The sequence below is a fragment of the Maylandia zebra genome, linkage group LG7 (assembly GCF_041146795.1).
Source record: "Maylandia zebra isolate NMK-2024a linkage group LG7, Mzebra_GT3a, whole genome shotgun sequence".
Taxonomy (NCBI): domain Eukaryota; kingdom Metazoa; phylum Chordata; class Actinopteri; order Cichliformes; family Cichlidae; genus Maylandia; species Maylandia zebra.
Genome location: NC_135173.1, coordinates 23,009,346 through 23,030,681, shown reverse-complemented (window position 1 = coordinate 23,030,681; position 21,336 = coordinate 23,009,346). Strand labels below are relative to the sequence as shown.

Here is a 21,336-nt window from a genome sequence, read left to right as displayed (position 1 = left end):
AAGTCTTAGATGAACAACAATGACGATTTCTGTAAATATTTGTAAAGTAAGATGAGCTAATGACAGCCAATCACAAGTATTTGCCCTCAGTGTCAAAGTCACATCCACCACTCACTTTTCATGGACTGATTCTGTATATAGCACTTTTCTACTCTACCTGAGCACTCAAAGCGCTTTATACAACTTACCTCATTCACCCATTCAAAGGGATTGAACGATCAACCTTCTGATTAGAATGTGACCTGCTCTACCTCCTGAGCTACAGCTACCCCATGCTTTCAAAACGCCAAGATGCTAACACCAAAAACACTTAGCTCAGAACTTCATAACACGACTTCACTAACCAGTGGATGTCATGTGACCGTCTTCACTTTTTATACCATCTATGGATGCAGCACTTACAACGGTTACACGTTTAATACAATATCAAAAGCATCGAGTGTGTCGTTCACAACATTGTTGTAGATTTTCTCCGGATAACCCTCTCCCCACCCGACACCATCCTCCAATGGTAGCCTGACTCAGCAGAACACTGTGGCTCAACCAAGCCTCCAAATGCTGACCCAGCCTTCCAGCTCCCCGTACTTCAGTCAGATTGAGCATCCATGAGAAGTATGAAGGTCCAGACTGGCAGCACACAAGTCACAAAGTCCTGGTGTCAGAAAGCACACGTTACCCCCAATGTCATGTATCCATGTGCCAACAGGTCAGAGCTTTTAACTGGCACAAAGGGGACCTTACACAGATGGTTTACGTGTAGCATGTTTATGCCCACATGTCTCCTCTTACACTGTATGAATGTTCAATTAGGTTTGTTTTTTGTTTTTTTGTTTGTTTTCTTTGTTTTGTCGTGGGGTTGTTTTTTTGGAGGGGGGGGGGGGGGGTTAAAAGCAAAACTCTAGGCTCTAGGCAAGTGAGAGTTATAGAAGTAAAGCTTGATCAGACTGCTCTAAACATCAGTCAGGCACTAATTCTGCCTCCCAGTCTTAACTCTGGATTCAGATGGTGTCTAGTAGAATGGATGCAGTGCAGAGGACTTATTCAAATGATCTGCAGAAAATTCAAGTTTCTTCAGACTTTAAATGTCTTTAGCACACAGTGAGGACAAACTGATGAAAACACAAAAAGAACACAGCATTAAAATAGGCTGGCTTCCTTCCTTCCTTCCTTCCTTCCTTCCTTCCTTCCTTCCTTCCTTCCTTCCTTTCTTTCTTTCTGCTCACACAAATGATCCTCATTCAGCTTTTTCCTGGTTGACCTTGAGCTTGGCACATTTTGGAGCGTAGTGGAGGGAATCTCAGCATAAACTGTCAGCACCACACTGAGAGGATAACACGAAGGTTTGCATCAACTACTGGCTTTTGTCTCCCTCTACCTACAAACAACATAATACATGGCAGGAGCTGGTGGTGAAGGACTGAACATATATGACTGTTTATGCATTTACATCTTTTTTGCTTTTGCTCAATAAGCATCTTTCGATGCCAGTGTTAAAAATAAAAGCAGCACTTGCGCTTCATCATGTTTGGTAAGGTTACTGGATATTACAGTTAGCTGTCTGTAATATCCAGTAACTTTACAGGAGCTCCAGTCAAAAAAGGCAGAAATAAACTGTGTGTAGCATCCCACCCTGTGTGGATACCTCACCACAGGCTTTTGCTGCAAGTCTCTCTGACAGTGAGTCAGCACTTCTAACCACACAGCACCTAACCACAGCCATGCTTCCCTCTAGTGGTAAAACTACAGTCTTTTGTCTCACCACACTTTAGCAGATGATGTAATCCATGTGCAGTTGTATTATGTCAAGGCTGACTCACCTGAATGTACAGTGCTGGCTCTTTTTATAAACTGGAAAGCATTTCTTGGTGTATTTGTTTTTCTCCTCCGATGGAGGAGGAGGAGAAATGCGTCTTTCTTTAAATAAATTGACGATTATTTTATTGACACTGACTTGCTGCTATTCACTTGGGGATCCGATATTCTGATCTGGTCAGTACTTCAGAGAAGTAGCAGAGAAGAACATTTTGATGCACAGTTAAGATTAAAGCAGCTAACGTATAGCAGGGCTCTACCTCGCCATCTTTTGGACAAACTGTGTTTAAAAGCCATTGTTGTCAAACTGATGCTGAAACACTGCATCTCTGTGACACAGCTGATTACTTTTTTATTCTACACACATCAACCTCAACCCCAGAGAACTTTTTAAAACTGGCAGAATTTATATGTGACTCAAATGTTGTGAAACAAGTTGTGAAAAATATCAATTAAGAAGCCTTAAAAGTGCTTTTAGTTAACTGTAAGTACATATATTTTAATAGTTGTGCAAATATTTTTTCTACCTTGGCTGAATTGACTCTTTTCATTGAGAGTACACTGGAATAGCTGCAGGATGTGCACAGCAGTTCCTAGTGGATTACTGTTTCCTTCTGCAGCTTTCACCTTGCGCTGCAGACGTTGATAAAGAGAATCTCTGTCTCCACCTTTAATAACATTAACAGTGCCTGTCTGCTCGGGCAGCCATGCTGTCTGGTCCCGTTGTCGATGGCTTTATTTGATGGAAAGTAGTTTCAGCTATTTTGAGCTCCAGATGGAGGCTGGAGAAAGCACACAGACAGGCAGGCAGATGGTCAAAGGAGAGCGGTCATGGTCTTAGCGCAGACTCTCCACAGACTGTCTGGATCACTGCAGACCCAACCTGGTCACATAGGTCTCCCTCTCCATCCACCGAGGAGGGGGATCTATTAAAGACCACTGTTGTCTACAGTATGTTGCATTTAGTTAAATGTGCTTGCTAATTAAGATTTTAATTTAAATAATCTTATATCGATTCATTAATTCCTGAAATCAATTTTTAAATATAAAAGTATTTTTCCGAGTATGAAAGAGGTAGCCACCCAGGAGTGAAGTAACCTGGCTGCACATGAACCATCATGGCTACTCCACTGAAGGCGCCACCAAGCCTTCACTGTCTCCAGTGAAAAGCTGGACAAAAGCAAAGGCATATGGAAGATGTGCAAAATGGAGCTGAAATACTGTGGAAATACCACAAATCTCAGAAGTAAATAAAAAGCTAAATAAAAAGTGCATTATTGTAACTGCTTTAGGATCTGTTCTTAATTTTAAAATTAATATATTTAATTTACAAGCTTTAAAGGGTTCTTTCTACAGCACATTTCCGAGATAAATGATCATAATTATAATATTTCTGGCTGAGTTAAAATTGAATTGAGTCGAATAAAATTGTGAAAGAGAACTGAATTGGTTGTAGAAATCTGTGACAATACCCAGCCATGCTCTGAGGCATGAATGTGAACATGAGTGGTCATTTGCCTCTATGTGATGGTCCTGTGATTGACTGGTGACCTCTCCAAGGTGTACCCTGCCTCTCACCTTATCTCAGCTGCTGTTGGACAACTCAGTAAACAATTTGAGAAATGGATGGATGCCGGTAACACCTCAGAACTCTGATTAAAGCATCCGATGTGATATCCCTGCAGCTCTAGTTCACTCATTGCCCCTCAGCCATAAAAGGCTAATGGGTTATTGGCATGGACACCCAAGTTTGTGAATGCGATAACTTGAGAATCAGACAATGTAGGAGTTTCAAATTGATGCCATAGGTTTAGCCACGGACATCTCCGATAAGTCTGAATCTGTGACCTCAACCTCAAAGTCAAGGTCAGAGGTCAAGCTTTCAGAAAATCTTCTGAATGAGATTGAGAATGAGTTTTCATATCAAAGGTGCATCTACTAGGAGGCTGAGGGGTAGCACTGGTGTCCACAATACAGATAAATTTCTGTTACATATTGTAGCAACTAAGCATCAATATATCAACTTTCTTCCCCCAAATTTTTGATTTGCAACACTAAGCAAAACATTATCTTTGTTCTATCATACTAGTTCAAATTGTTACCCAATTTAAAGGTATGTGACATTTATGGATTAAAATACTTAAGCTTTAATAATATTCAAACTCATATTGATGCAGTACCATTGTCTTCACGTCACTGGTATTATGTCTCCTTTGATCATGTCAGATGTTGGGCTAATGCTAATGTGAACCGATTACTTTTTAGATAACATGTACTTTATTGCGTCCAGATGCAGGAAATTCTTTTGTTCATATCCACCATCCACCCTCCGTACACGTCCAAACCTTCTCAACTGTGTCTCCATATTGCTCAATCGCTAATGTTCTGTAAAACTAAAAAAAAGAAAGTAAGGAAAACAGTTTTAAATTAAAGCAAAGAAATTTTAATAGACGCTAAAATACAAAATCCAGATCTGCATTCAGAAATGTGTGAATTTAAAACCATATTTACTATACATGTGTAAATAAGCTCAAACCTCCAATCAGACTGTTATGCGGTGCAGGAACGTCATAAAAAAACATTCAAATTTGCACTTGTCATTTAGGAACATGTTACATCCAAGCTGATGCTTTGAAACAGTACAATCAATAAACACGCACACACACATGTTTTTTAATACATGAAATCAGGTAGAAAATATACACCAGCACACAAATAATTTAGAGCTCAGTGGACAAGTTACAGGAATACAAGGAAGATGTTCCACTATTTCCAAGAAGAAATGAAAATACCGCAGCTGTTTACTGAAACTGGATGTGTTCTGAGGAGGATGAAATGTATCATATTCACACTGCTTTGGCAAACATCTAATCAGATACATATCTGATTTCTCAGAAATCAGAATACCCGACTTACTTTCTGATTGTTGTTAAATATTCACACCGTTTAAAAAAATCATTGCAAATTTTCTAACATTTCTCCTGCATTAAATGTTAGTAAATTTAAAAAAATACTCTAGCTTGGATGGACTCAGTCCATTAAAGAATCTATATGAAATATTGATCTACTTATTTTAATCAGAAAAATGTTCCATTTTTATATTCAGTACTCGTTTGGTTTCCTTAGAAACATCTCTTAAACAAGGTAGTGAGAAGACATAGCTGAAGCTGCTAAAAAATAAGAAAAAAATGAATGTGATCCTGATAACATTTGTAAATATTACCAGTTCAGCAAGAATATTCGGCTGGAGAAAAACAAACAAACAAAAAAAAAAAGGACATCAGAACCTCAGTCTGCCGAATTAGATTAAAAAAAAAAAAATCTGAGTACAAGCATGAAATGATGTGGAGCGATGTGGTTTCCTCTGTGGATGCACTTGGTTATGTAGAAATCATGAGCTAACTACCAAGATCATCTTACTCCAGGTTTAAGTCATTTTGTGCAATAACATCCAAAGAATATCCAAAACTTTAAGGCCACACAGATTACAATTAGCACGATCTGTCAGATCCATTTCTTCCTCATTAGACTGAAAACGTGCAGCAAACAAAAGCAAAGAGATATGCTTCCAGGACAAAATACATGTCAATCAATGACAAACACTTCATCTTATTTATATTACAGGATATTCCATCAGTGTGGAGGACCGCAAGCTCACTGCACCCACATGAAATGTAAAATATTTATATTTTATGTACAAGAAATGCTGAAATAGCATTGAGTCAACTTCATGCTTTACACTCCAGTTTGCACTTTCCCTCCACTGCTTGCTTTTTTGTTTGTTTGTTTTTTTTTTTAAAAACACCCACTTCAGACGATATAACTCTGCATAGCACACACTGAAAGTGACAAGCAAAAGGAGATACAGGGAAATGCTGATGGTGAAGGGTGAAGGAGCTTAACCTGGCTCAGGGTCTGTACATTATGAGGTCAAATTCTTATTTCCAGAAATCTGGCCGATGGCTTCAAAAGGCTCATTTGTTCAGCTTTAGTTTAATTAATTATCCAGACCTGATAATGTACAGACATTGACCTGCTAAACAAGCTCAGTTTAGCTAAATCTACCATTAGTTGTTTGCCTGGAAGGCTCCCTGGGCAGCAGAGGAAGCTGTTCCAGCAGCAGCAGTTTGGAAGGTTTTACTGGTGAAGACGCCCTGAGAGAACTCCTGCTGCGCCTTCTGGAAACTGGCCCCAGTACGTCGGTACATGCTGTGGACCTGAGGAGGAAGAAATTGTGAGAAAATTGCTGTTTAAACAGGTAGGTCATCCCTGTATGGGAGGAGACACCAAACGAGCTACAGTGGGGCAAAAAAGTATTTAGTCAGCCACCGATTGTGCAAGTTCCCCCACTTAAAATGATGACAGAGGTCAGTAATTTGCACCAGAGGTACACTTCAACTGTGAGAGACAGAATGTGAAAAAAAAATCCATGAATCCACATGGTAGGATTTGTAAAGAATTTATTCGTAAATTAGGGTGGAAAATAAGTATTTGGTCACCTCAAACAAGGAAAATCTCTGGCTCTCACAGACCTGTAACGTCTTCTGTAAGAAGCTTTTCTGTCCCCCACTCGTTACCTGTATGAATGGCACCTGTTTGAACTCATCATCTGTATAAAAGACACCTGTCCACAGCCTCAAACAGTCAGACTCCAAACTCCGCCATGGCCAAGACCAAAGAGCTTTCGAAGGACACCAGGAAAAGTATTGTAGACCTGCACCAGACTGGGAAGAGTGAATCTACAATAGGCAAGCAGCTTGGTGTGAAAAAATCAACTGTGGGAGCAATCATCAGAAAATGGAAGACGTACAAGACCACTGATAATCTCCCTCGATCTGGGGCTCCACGCAAGATCTCATCCCGTGGGGTCAAAATGATCATGAGAACGGTGAGCAAAGATCCCAGAACCACACGGGGGGACCTGGTGAATGACCTGCAGAGAGCTGGGACCAAAGTAACAAAGGTCACCATCAGTAACACACTACAACGGCAGGGAATCAAATCCCGCAGTGCCAGACGTGTTCTGCTGCTGAAGCCAGTGCATCTCCAGGCCCGTCTGAAGTTTGCCAGAGAGCACATGGATGATACAGCAGAGGATTGGGAGAATGTCATGTGGTCAGATGAAACCAAAGTAGAACTTTTTGGTATAAACTCAACTCGTCGTGTTTGGAGGACGAAGAATACTGAGTTGCATCCCAAGAACACCATACCTACTGTGAAGCATGGGGGTGGAAACATCATGCTATGGGGCTGTTTTTCTGCCAAGGGGACAGGACGACTGATCCGTGTTAAGGACAGAATGAATGGGGCCATGTATCGTGAGATTTTGAGCCAAAACCTCCTTCCATCAGTGAGAACTTTGAAGATGAAACGAGGCTGGGTCTTCCAACATGACAATGATCCAAAACACACCGCCCGGGCAACAAAGGAGTGGCTCCGTAAGAAGCATTTGAAAGTCCTGGAGTGGCCTAGCCAGTCTCCAGACCTCAACCCCATAGAAAATCTGTGGCGGGAGTTGAAAGTCCGTGTTGCTCGGCGACAGCCCCAAAACATCACTGCTCTCGAGAAGATCTGCATGGAGGAATGGGCCAAAATACCAGCTACTGTGTGTGCAAACCTGGTAAAGACCTATAGTAAACGTTTGACCTCTGTTATTGCCAACAAAGGTTATGTTACAAAGTATTGAGTTGTATTTTTGTTATTGACCAAATACTTATTTTCCACCCTGATTTACGAATAAATTCTTTACAAATCCTACCATGTGGATTCATGGATTTTTTTTTTCACATTCTGTCTCTCACAGTTGAAGTGTACCTCTGGTGCAAATTACTGACCTCTGTCATCATTTTAGGTGGGGGAACTTGCACAATCGGTGGCTGACTAAATACATTTTTGCCCCACTGTACCTCTGCTGGAAAATAAATCCCGCTTCGGCCTGGTACTGCATGAGGTCTCTTCCTACTAAAAATCATCAAGTACGGCTCATAGGGGATCAACTGATTTTGGCTTCTCTCTAACATAAAGCAATTTGCAATGACAATTTTGATCTGGTGCTACAAAAATGAAGTGGAATTATTATTTTATTTCTAAATTGAATTTAGCAGGCAGCACAACAAGAGGGTTCCTGGTTCAAACATGCTGGCCAGATGGGTTTCTCTCTGGATACACTGGTTTCTTCCCACAGACTAGAGATAAGCATGTCGTATTTCTAAAAATGCCTTAGATGTGAGTGTGAATGACGGTCTTTCTCTCTGTGTTAGCCTTGTGACACAATGGTGACCTGTCCAGGATCTACCTTGCTTCTTGCCCTATTAGAAGCATAGGGCTGGGATAGGCTCCTGAACTGGACACACATGTAAGAATGAATGAATGGCTGGAATTCCATTTCATTGTGATTGGTGCACTTGAAGGATTTGCACTGGTGTTAACCAAAAATCAACCATAACATTACACAGACATCTAGCAACTGTTGATTAGTGAGTCAACAAGTAAAATAACCAGAGATAAAAACTGTGTTCTGAAGAAAATTAAGAAAAAAAGAAAAGAAAAGTGAGGCAACTCTTACCATCTTGAGCAGAATGACAGACATCACAGCGCACAAAGTGAAGAGGATGGCCACTATGATCATGATGATTCCCACTGCACGGTGTTCACTGATGATAGTGAATGCAGAGAGCCAACCACTGCAACAAACAGCAGAGTTTTAGGTGATCTTATGAACAGCATCAGTGAAACTTAAAATTGTATTCAACAGAAGGAAACATACAACATACAGCGTACAACACATGTACGCTGCTATATTTGATTTGAGGAGAAGAGAAGAATGTGTTTTGGAAGCAGCCGGACAAAAACAAATGCCAACCACTGGTTAAATAATTAACGTGAAATAAATGAACATCACTGCCCTCATTTTCTGTTGCTCTTATTCTTCTTTTTACCTTTAAAACTCTGTTTGACTTTAATACATTTATAATTAATTTGATCGTAATATTAAGAAGTTAAAAAAATAGGAAAAAAAACAACAACAAACAAACACAAAGTAAAAAACAGCAGGTTAGTATTTAAAATGGATCACTGGTTAAAGAGCAGAGGTTATGACACCGTATTCTGATGCAGTTTAAGCTGAAACACATTTAGATTGGGAAAAGAGAACAAAGAAATGGTGGGGTAACAGACTGCAAGCAGCAGAAACTTACAGAGTTACCCGCAGACAGAGAGGCAGCAGGCTAGAGGCTGAAGAATGGAAAGTTTCTGTCGTGAGAGATGAAAGATTGCAGAAAATGAAGGAAAGAGAGAGGACGGCAGCTGACAGGCCAAATGACCGGTAATAGTTCTGATTATTTAACGCAACAAATCACAAGCACACAAAACACTTTGTCAGTCAGGGGGACACGATCACAACGTGAATACTCCCGCGAAACCAGTTATTTTATTATCTATTCATAAGCTCTTATGAGATTCATACATACTATGAATTAATATTAATATAAACATAATTATTCTGTCAAAATTATATGTTAAATTATAACATTTGTTCGAACTTGAACTTAAAATATACTTATTGCAATTTCTGGTGTTTAAAAATAGTTTTTTAAACTTCTAAATTTCACTAAAGCCGCCAACAGAATATGAAATAACTGTTACGACTTTATATCCAAAATGTCTGTGGTTTGTGATGAAGATGCACAAACTGAAATTGAAATAGGACTCTGATTTACTTTCATGCAATGCATATATCTACCATAACATGCTGGACTAATATAAGCTTTATTTATAGAGATATGTAATTAAATACAGATTAGAGTTTAAAAAAAATAATTTGAAATTTGCAGAGGGTAATAAAAAAAAAGCTATCCTATTATATCCTTAACATATTATTTCAAGTATATGCTTAAAAACCATAAACGTAATGCCCACATATTTACTTTTGAAGAAGCCATCTGGAAAACTAAAGTTTTTATTGAAAAATAGGACATACATGACACTCACCTGTTGCCCCAGTGAGGTATGCCTATTGACTGGATGATGAAGATTACCACTTGGCAAAAAAACACAAAGAAGAACAAGAAGAAGCTGAAGGAGCTGTCAGTCCTGAAAAAAAGAGGAAAAAACCATCCATTAAACTTTCAGACTTAGAAAACACATTTATATCAGGAGTACAGTTATATGAATGTAAGTGACATGTGCAAGTGCAAATCTTTACCATGGCAACGCTGTAATATAAATGTAATGTGTGAAATACACACTGTGACAGCACAAAAATTACAAGGGAAAGCGAATACATCTGGCGCAGAAGCATTATCGTTGTTACAAAAAGTATCAAAGTTATCAGACATTTTTCTTTTTGTTCACAGCAGTTGATCGAAACTTAAAAATAAACTCACAGGGTTTTTTGTTAAATTTATACACAATACATTTGGGAACAAACATTTCAAAAGCTAATGCATTAATGTACACGTCTGTAAAATCCAGATGAAAAAATGCCTTTTAAGCAGAGTTCTTAAAAACACACATCACTGTCCACACACGGGGTCAAATGATGCATACAGTACCTTTCATGATGGGGGGACTCACCTGAAGGCCTTGTAGACGGGTCGGTACCAGCAGAGGAAGGAGCAGGGAGCAAAGAGGATGAGCCAGAGAATGGAGAGACCAAAGTCCACACCATTGCTTGAAGCCGTGGTGAAGAAAGCCAAACATGCCAGCAGGTTGAGGAACAGAGTCACACAGTTGACTGAGGACGACAGTAGAGAGAGTCAGTGATTGTATTCTAGTCAGAATTTCAGTATCATGTATGTATACAGCAAAGAAGAACAAAAACTAAACAGTACTGGCTGGAGTGTTTTTCCCATCACACCAACCGGTGTTGTTAAGAAGTGATTTTAGGGTACATTTTTACACCGATTCAGAGCTTCAAACCTTCCTGAAAGGTTTTTACTTCTCAGACTTCCAATGTCCGCCCCCCTAAAAATGTAATGTGCTTACACATCCAGAGGTAGTACATCATCTTGCAGACTCTCTGGCACTCTGGGGGGATTTCCTCTGAGAAGTCCTGGTAAAAACATGGTTTGATGGGGAAGAACTTTGGAAGTGGAGGCCAGTTGTTCTCTTTACCTGTCGAGTCAAGAGATAACATCAGCATGGCAAACTATAAATACAAGACAGCAGATATATCATGAGCACGAATAGAGTTTAACAAAAAGCAACCGGTGGTTATTTTTAAAATACTGACACATTCATCTGAGTCATTTACGCAAGTGTGTGGGAGTCAATGTACAGCAGCATTCCTACCTAAGCAGGCTGGATAATGTCACTGCTGTGCCTCTGGAACATAACTGCACTGTTTACATAAACCTATCTAAGCATCTGCTTTTTAAACTAAACTAAAAACTTATCACCGCAAGTTTACATCAGCAGATGCAGCACATGAAGACACATTTCACCAAACATTCAGTCATTCACCAGAGTTGATAATTAACAGATAATGATCTTCATATTATTGTTATAGCTCTTTGCAGCCCCTTTGATATGAATATCAGAGCCAAAAAAAAAAAAAAAAAAAAAAAAAAGCCAGTGAGTGCAAGGATGTAGTTTTATATTTGTCTTTGGTACATAATGCCCACGTTGCAAATCATTGTCTGTTATCAAGGCGCTGTGCTGAGGAGTTTTGTTTTTAAATGACCTGTCAGGCCTCTGCTCTGTAGCTCATGCTCTCTGCGGTCCAGCTCGGCAGCTTTCCTCTCCAGCTCTTCCTGCTGCCTCAGCAGGTTGGCCTGAGCTGCAGCAGCAGTTACCTGAAAAAGGAGGAAACGCTTCACTCAACCACCACATTAGATGCACAGAAAATTATCTAAGCCACTGTCAGGAGACTCCGATTTCATGCAAATAGCAAGGAAACGGTGCAGAAATGATTCACTTCACATATAAGCTTTCTAGTTTCAGTTTTTAACACCCAAGACAGCAATCAGTCGCTGTGAGCCACTTCAATAAACACTCTGAATTGCATCTGTTTTCACAGGCATCTAAAAGGGTGTACTTGACTTTTAAATGACATATTACAGGAAATACATATTCATGGTTATCATATCTGATCTCTGACTTGCCAGGAAGAGGTAGGATGCAGGTGATCTGTTTTGCTATTCATGAATATTTATAGGACAGAACAAAGAGCTTCATTATAATAATGTGTAAAGTGAGTAGATGTTTGTGTAGCAACCACACATCCTGACGTAAGGACCATACTGAGAGTCTGAAGGGACAGATTGCCCTTTAGACACATCCAGTTATTTTAGAATTCTAAAATGAGCCACGTGTTGCTAAAAAATGCAATTTCTAAACATTTTAGAACGTCTTTGTGCTGAATCCGTGTACCTGCTCTCATTTACTGTCTTAGCTGTTTGGTGGTTATTGAAATTTTGTGATTTTTCACCTGAGATTCTGGCATTTCGGGCAAAATAAATTTATATTAAAAAAACGATTCACAATTTTAATGAATCGATTTCACGTTATCCAAGCCAGAATCGATTTTAATCGATAAATCGATTATAAAAACCCACCCCTAATTAAAAGCTCAGTTTTGTGATCTTTTTGGCAAAATAAGGTTTGGACATTTAGTTCGATGTAGCAACTAAATGGCTTTGAGTAAAAGAAACGGCTACAGCATCTGTGTGAAAAAATAACTGTTAATTAAACAGGCAGGATAAGTAGAATTGGAACTTAAGAAAATACTCTTTCTTAGTGGTTTCCAAACTTTTAGTACCCAGAGCACAGCAGAGGGCAAGACAAAATGCACACCTCCATTCACACTGTCACTAAATAACATCCAATTGTCATCGTAGTTATTATGAGTTCTTCTAAATGTGCTGCAGTAGGAATATGTGATTAAGAGCCCATCTGTGATATCTAGACCTAGGATAAGAACTGAAATTTTTTAAATGTATTTATTGAATTTCAATAAATGGTCTTGCTCATCTTGGCTTAGATGTAGTGGTCTTCTACAGTAGGTTTGAGTTGCTCTCAAAAATGTTTTACTACCAGATGTATTTTTAGCTTGCTTTGCACAATGTTAGCATTAGCCAACCTCTCCTGACAGACTGGGGCCGTCTTACAGCTTCAGTAAACTGCAACTGAGTCTTATTCTGCTCTTTGTTGTCAATCAGGGCTTCGATGTATCTCAATCTCATAATTCCCACCATCCATCAACTGAAAAAACAGAGTGAGGTCACATAATTGTGCAATAATAATGCTAGATTGTTATAAAATCTCACCCACACCTGCTCATTCACCTTCATAAAAATATTTTTTTAAATCAGAGAAGTGGTGGGTTTGGTATAAATTCTCACCTGTGGACTGGGCTCTGTAGATGGCTGTAGCACAGCAGGAGATGTGGTGTGAGCTGCTAGTCCATCCTAAAAAACAACAATAAGCAAATAAAAGATTCAAATGCAACCAGTAAAAGAGAAGGAATACCAGGAAAACAAGGCTAAGAAGATAAAGGGAATGGCGACATAAGCAGGCCAAGACCAAAAAATTGAAATGGTGAACTGAAAGATGGTGAGAAAAAACAAAAGATACAATATTTTGACAGGAAAACGAAATAATGAGGAAATGTGCAGATAAGACACCATCAAATGGTTTCAAAACCAACAAAATGAGTAGAAAATGTAGCTTCCAGATGTCTTACACTGGGTTGAGCAGAGAAAGGGTTGTACTGGTCAACTGGTTCGATGTTGGATTTTGTCACCTGAGTGACAGAGGGATCCTGGAAAAACAATAAAAATAATAATAAAAACACGTGCGCATCTTTATCAACTTATAATAATGAGTTACCTGAAAATCTACAAATACATTTTGATCCAATTTCTGTCTATGATGACAGCTTGGAAGTATTTCTCATCTTTGAGCTAAAAGCTGCAGAAATAAGTGTAGGTGCTATGCAGTAATGAAAAAGAGGCCTCTTGTACCAGGTTTGGTGAGCTGCTATTAGAGGTAAGTGCATTTACATGGCTTAACTGACATGGCTTAACTGAACAGTTTTGCAAGAATATAAATAAATATAAAATAAAATAAATATATATTTATAAATATAAATAAATAAAGAATATCAAGTTTATTTAGACTTAAAATCTACAAAGAAGAAATTCATTTAGTGCTGTTCATTTTCTCTCCAGAAGAACTCTTTGTTATAAGCTTTACCATTTCCTGAAACACTGAAAGCAACCCTCAAAAAGAAAAAAGCCGAGATTATGAAATCTCGTATCATGCTTTGCCAAAGTCATAAAGTAAAGTACAATAACATCCAGCAATAACCTCTGAGGTTCCTGGTAATATTACCCCTGGAGAAGCACTGGTAATCATTAAATGACTCTAGTGAGCTCACTATTGATTTAACCACTCTATAATATGAGAAGGCACTGCTTATTTTGACACGTCTGAGAAAAGAAAGTCAGGACCTGATAAATTCCATCAATGCAGTTCAGTACATTTTACACACATGCACGCAATTATAGATTTCTCTCAAAGCCTTTTAAGACCTTTTGGAGACCTTTTAAAGGCTTAAAAACATTATATTCACATACAGTTTTCTTCCTCCAATAAACCTTTTTATTAAGGAATTAAAACTGTAAAGCACAACCTAAATCTAAAATAAAAAACTAGAAAGCATGTTTTGACATCTGCACTGGATGATGACACTATTTTGGCAGCTTGTGGCATCCCAACACATGACCAAAAATTTTAATGATGCACTTTATATTGGCATGCAAAAACAAATATGAAGGGGGTAAAAAGGTACCAGGAAATTTTTATTCACACCAAAACTACAACAGTAACTGTGAATTCCTGCCATACATGACGCCACTTCACCCCAACAGGGTCTCTGGAGCCTCCTGTGATGTACCGGTAACACGCATGTGTCGTGATGTAATTCAACAAGGGTCTGTCCTATTTGAAAGGAAGACGGTAAGATTTCTAGGATGTGCCAACAGCTTAATTGCAAATTGTCCTTTTGTATTTGTATTTAAGTGGTTGTCAGTCAATATCGGTAAGGACAACCAAAGAGACCCTGCAAAGAAAAATTACAGTCTCAATTAAACTTACACAAATATTTTATTGTTCTCCATCTTCCTGACACAGCTTCAGCTTCTGTTTAACTTAATTGCTACCACTTGTCCCAGTTACACCTGACACAATTATTTCTGATTTTTTTCTCCTCTCCAATCTATAGCCCCCGACGACGATGAGATTCTCTGATCCAGTACCTGAAGTTTTTAGACACACCTTTACACTCAGCAGTTCGCTCAGAATAAAGGCTCAAATTCAGCCCAGCTACAAATACCAGCTTTGAAAAAAAAAATCCAGGTCTTAAAATGGGACACAGCTCAAGATGTGTCGGGGGTGGGGCCCGTAGGCTCAGTCTGGAAAACTTGGCCTAGTTGTTCAGCAGCAGTAGTCAGAGTCTGAATCAGAGATGTCTTCAGGTAGATTGGAGAGATTTTTTTCCCTCCAAAAGGTTCAATAACTATAACCTACATAACCAGTGAAGGGGCTATCACAAAACTGAGTTAGCAGGTTTGTATTCTTTTCCTGTGTCCTAGTCAGAAGAGGTTCATGGTTTCTTTACAGAGGATGAACAGAAACTCCATACTGTCTGCTCCATGGCCATGTCTTGAGCAGACACACCACACGACATAGGCTGAACCAGCTTGTTTCTGATGGTGGTGCAACCTCTGGCCTGCTCTTCACGTCTTTCAGTAGGGAAAGTATCTGAGCCTTGATTTCTATGAATATCCCTTTGATATCTGGATTCTTCAGAGGGCTGGGCAGTGGAGTCAAACACTCCTTGTATTTGGAGCCCTAGTCAGTTCTTTTCTTCGTGAAGTCTAGCAGCAGCGAATTAGTTGACAGTTGATAATGGAAATAATGGCTTCCTAAGGCTCAGTTTGTTAAGCCCTCTGGGACTGAAAATTGAAGCAGCTGAACAAGTTCCAAAAACTGCAGTTCTTCTGATGGCCACTTGAGGTTTACTCAAAATGTGAGTTACAGTGGAAGGATATGCATATTTGATTTGGCACAGATTATTACATATTGTGTTTGCAACCCTCCCAATGACCTTTGTCTACTTCAGGTCTCGATTTCAGCAACATACCAACATGGCAGCAGCCACAACAGCAATATTTAAAATTTAGAAAGCAGAGGGTTATGCAACAGTAGCTATAACCACTGTCATATACATATATGAAATAAACAATTTACTGATAGGGTGTGGTGGTTGCTACTATGTTGTAAAATGTAACTTGTGCATATGTAGACTCATACCTTGTCCTCATTAAAACATTCCTTATAAAAGGTTTGAATGTAACTCAACAACCTGTGATGTTCTGGAAGAACCTGAAACTATGCTGTAAATTACTCTGACAAGGTCTCAGAGATAATCCCAGACTGGCACATAAAAAGAAACATCTAAACACATATATATACACACACCAATATCTAATATTTACACTAGAACATATTGTAACAACTAAGCTTTTATTTGGAAATGATGGTGTACAATGCAGTCCTGAGAAATGCTGCATCTGCAAGTTTGTGTGAACTCGGTGGGTGATCAAAAACAAAAACTATGACACAGTAACAACTTCCAGAATCACTTCAATAATCTGGGACAAATCAGTCCTTCCTTTAAAAGGTTGACGGAACAAGTACTTCACATGACTACGTGACACGTCACTCACCAACAGTGTGATAAGAGCTCGCCTGCTTGTTAATATGTGCTTGTGACACACCTGTAAACATTCCCAGACGGCAACATAGAGACGTCTGAGTGAGATGATCAACAGCTAGCAATATAAAGGGAAAAGGGTGAATGGAATTAACCTCTAAACCCAACTTAAATGACCCATGATACATTTTACGAAACAACTCCTTGTTGCCTGCAAAGATATTCAAAGGCTCTCGTTCAAAACGTCTTTACCTAATTGCACAGGTAAAAAAAACATATGCTTAGTAAACAGCGAGGAGTGGCTTATTATACATCCTTTAGAGAGACAAACCGACAGCAGTGAATAAAGTAACTGATGACAGCAAACTTACACAGTCTCTGAAATGAAAACCGAGCTGGGACAAGCCTCAAACAAGAGGACAGCATCTTCAAAACAATAGACAGACATACAAAGATGCAGTTTTCCATATATGCCGATATATGGAAAACTGCATAAAGTATATAGATGACATGTAAACATGGCATATTTTAATACAAAAATAATACAGTGACTTTAACGTCTCTGTACAAGGAAACCGGACATGCTCTCATAACTGCTGATTCCCTAGGTGTGGCCATTTCAAAACAGCAGCTGGATACTACTACATTTTACATTAGATACCACAGCCATGGGGTGCAGGTTTAGCTCACTGGGTGAACAGGTGACCAAAAGCAGTATGGCATGGGTCCGTCTCCAACCCGCGACCTTTTGCTGCATGTATTCCCCTTTCTCTACCTGCTTTCCTAACCATAGGAAAGTGACACACCTGTAAACATTCCCACCCGTAAACATCTTCACTGCATCTGTCCAGCAAAGGCCCAAAAATAATAATTTAGATACCACAGTGCTACAAATGATAGAAGCACATGCTCAGAAAGGCCTACAGGGGGAAAAAGCAGCATAGTGCAGTCTGCAGTCCACAAACATGCACATTTTAACATTTTTAATATTCTTTCAAAGGTTGGTAACATGTTAAATATTTAATGTGACCACAGACAGCGAGCTTTTATGAATAGAACTGCTTTTCAGAGTACATATTATACTCCAGCTGCTACTAGGGTATTTATCCAGTCCACCCACCAAACAAACAGAAGTCTCCACTGACGTCACACCTATTGAACACTTGAGATAACAAAAGTTCCATTCTGCAATACTGTAAAAGCATAATGCCACTTAAATCTTACACAGAATAGTACCCACAGGTCATTGGTTTTGATTTGGAGTGTGATAAGAGCAATTTACTGTTAAATATGTCACACTAAATGTGAGGCCTGGTTGAACCTTGGCCTCTGAATGCTCCTATAAACTGTTGCTCTCTCTGCAATAAGATGGATTTCTTAACATTTGGTAGAACTGAAAAACCCTAACAACAGCACGTGTGTGTTAACAGATGCAAACACCCACTTATCTATGCGGTTATTCAAATCTGACATCATGATCAAGCCATTGTGATTAATCTGCTAAGTTTCTATTCACCTTTTATGTTGCATTTTATCTAATTCTACATTTTCAAGAATGGCCACTGTTACTAAAATGTTACACTTCATTTCAAAAACCGTTAAATAAGGAGAGTTATGACAGGTTTAATTTTGTTTTTTTTACTTTATGAATTTCATATTGCATAATAAGAAGGAAAGATGGAAAACATAAACAGGTTCTTTACTACTGCAGAAACTAGGCTAACATATCTAGCTCATGTCCTAGAGAAAAAAAAGAAAACTTGTGGAGTGTGAGATAATTCCTGACAGACTTCAAAGGTTTCCGTGAAAGAGAAAGAGAAAACCTGATATAAAAGGACTGTTTCCCTGCATGTACATACACATGTACAATAAATCATGCATTCTTATATATACACATATATATGGATAAAAAATAACAAGCAAAAGATGATGGTTAATATTTTTAAATTGGTGCTCTTCCATTGTTGGGTTTGAAACTTCTGTGTGTTAAATACTGTGTTAAAGGAGTATGAGACACAGTGACAAAAACTAGGTTTTTAAAGAGTAACTTACATTAGGGATTAATCAATGTCAGAGTCTCCCTAACTGCTGCTGCCTCTGTGTCAGCCATTTATTTCATTTTCATCCTTTTTCTTGGCTGGCATAATATTAAATCACAGACTGGTGCATTTAAAGGGGTTGTCTACTCTTACTGAGTACTCAAAGCACTTAAAGACTAAAAGCCACATCTTCCTTTTCACACACATATTCACATTGTACTTTATTCTACTTGTCTTTTTCTATGACTTCTGTTACTTTCTTTCATTTTCAATTTCAGATGAGGACTAGGCAATAATGGAGGTAAAATTGCCCAAGGACACTTTTCCATGCAGACTGAAGCAGCCAGGGGTCAAACCACTTCCTTTATGAATGGCAAATAATTCTAGCTCCTGGGTGTACTACAAAGTACAATTAATGGGTCAGTGAGCTTGTCAAACCTAACGTGACAGTTTCTTGTGTCTCAAAAGTGGCTCTCTTCATAACTGGCCAAATTACCTTGGTAACTTAGACTGAACACATAGCCTTGTCCGGAGCAGTAACCACCACTGTGATCCCCATTACCTCAGACTAGGGTTTTAGGTTTTGTCAAGCCTGCTAACACTAAGAAAACCTGGCTGTGTTTACAGTATACCCCTCAAAGCTTCAACACGTCTTTGTGAAAAAGCCAACAGAAACATTAATGACCAAATGTGAAATTCTGGGCTTGTTTCAGTTATTAACCCATTTTAGTGCAAGGGAACAAAAGAAAATCTATAAAGATATAGCAACTAAACACTCTTACTCTCACTATTTCTGAACATTTATCCAGAGAAAAATGTATGGGAACATGAGGATAAGAACATTCCCAGTAGGCTTTCCTACTATAAATCTGTTCATATAACTAAATATTATTTCAGTGCATATAAAGAAAGACCTTAGTTTGTCGCTCGCCCTTTTTAATATTTTAAAGTGAAGGGAGGACGTTCCTATTTCCACAAACAACTGGCCTACTATCAGACATCCTGTGTGCTAGAAGCTCTTTGTAGAGAGAAAACCAACAGTTTCGATAAACGTCACATTACAAACCACCAGAACTATCACAAATCACGTCTAAGACATTAGAAATACACACAGTAATGTACATTATCTTCCGAAGGAAGCAGAAAATAGGTACTGTGGCTTAAAAAATATATCTGACACACATTTCAAGTTTAACTTCCTGCAACTAAACTCACAGGATATGCAGCCGTTTTACAAGCCACGTGATTGGTTAAAAAACTGTCAGTCACACTTCCTGCCAAATGGTTGCAATCCTCAAAGACGTAGGTTCCCGCCCCGACATCCACCCAACAAGTTTCCTGGCGTGCTGGCTACCGTTTAACTGCCGCCGTTTGATATGTCACCGACTGCGCCTTATAATCTCAGTCCTCGTACTTACATTGAAAGGGTTTTCGCTGGCAGTATCTGCGAACGGGTTGGTATCAAATTCCGACATTTTGAAAATGTTGCGAGGTGTTCTTTTTGTCTTCTCTGAAGGTGGAGTTAACAACAAACTCTTCCCTATCGCTTCTGGTGCCTGTCCTACCACTTCCTCGAATAAAGTTTAAAGCGCATGCGCACTGAGCCAGTTGGACGATGACGTGTGCGTCAAATGATGCGCAGGTAATCAAAGCGCGCCACCTGCAACCCCTCTCGGCGCCGTTTGAGATTAAAAGCAAATTCCAGTTGTTATGTCTTATCATTTTTATTATTATTATTTATTTTCTTTACCTACATGTTAACCTTGTTTCTATCTTACTTCACTATATTGTGCAATTGTTAACCAGAATCAGAATACTTCATTGATCCCTAGGGGAAATTATGTTGGTTACAGTGCTCCAGTACAAACAGTAACAAAAATAGACAAAACAAGAAGTAAGAAATAGCACAATATATACATACATATAAGTCACTTACGACTAAATATCTGAATAAGAAAGAAGAGCATGTGCAAAAAGGATGTAGCTATTGCAGTATACAGTGTGTTAGGTGGATGAGTTGTACAGGGAGATGGCCACAGACAGGAATGATTTCCTGTGTCGTTCAGTGGTGCTTTTTGGTAATCTCAGTCTCTCACTGAACATGCTCCTGTGGCTAGCCAGCATGTCATGGAGTGGGTGGGAGGAATTATCCAACATTGTCTTTATCTTGGACAACATTCGCCTCTCCGTCACCACCTTAAGAGAGTCCACCTCCATCCCCACAACATTGCTGGCCTTGCAGATCGGTGTATTGAGTCTGTTGGCATCAGCAGCCCCTCAACCTGCTGCCCCAGCATGCAACAGTGTAGAGGATAGCTCTGGCCACAACAGACTTGGAGAAAATCCTGAGCATTGCATTGAGCATAACGATGTTGATATGAGTCCATGGCTTATATTGTAGATGTTATTTGAGTTTTTGTTATTAAAAACCCCCACAATCTTATTTACCCAACAAACTGATTACTAAACTAATAATGACAACAACAACAACAATAATAATAATAAAGTATTAATAAACTATTTGTGAATCCTGTGGATGCCTCTGCATTTCTTCCTTTGCTAAATCCATGAATCTTCTCTGAGGTCTTCCTCTTTTTCGCATCCTTCTGTAGTTACAGTTTGCACATCACCCTTGTTCTTGAAAATTCATATCAGTGCACTTCACCTCCTTTCTTCAGGCATCCTCTCATTCTCCAAGATTGTGTCAACCAATCTGGTCAGTAAGACAACATCTCCATACCTCCACAGGTATGTCATTTGGACCAA

The 21,336-nt window shown here is 39.0% G+C and overlaps 1 protein-coding gene across 1 annotated transcript; it reads right to left on the bottom strand.

The window, feature by feature from the left end:
* Positions 1-4,232: 4,232 nt before the first annotated feature.
* scamp2 (secretory carrier membrane protein 2) lies at positions 4,233-20,161 on the bottom strand. Its single transcript, XM_004564544.6, has 9 exons — positions 19,989-20,161; positions 13,496-13,573; positions 13,155-13,220; positions 11,495-11,606; positions 10,798-10,926; positions 10,387-10,546; positions 9,802-9,903; positions 8,378-8,495; positions 4,233-6,029 (listed from the first exon to the last, which is right to left on the bottom strand). Exons 1-9 carry the CDS (start codon positions 20,043-20,045, stop codon positions 5,880-5,882), a joined length of 972 nt encoding a protein of 323 aa, XP_004564601.1. The 5' UTR covers positions 20,046-20,161; the 3' UTR covers positions 4,233-5,879.
* Positions 20,162-21,336: the final 1,175 nt, after the last annotated feature.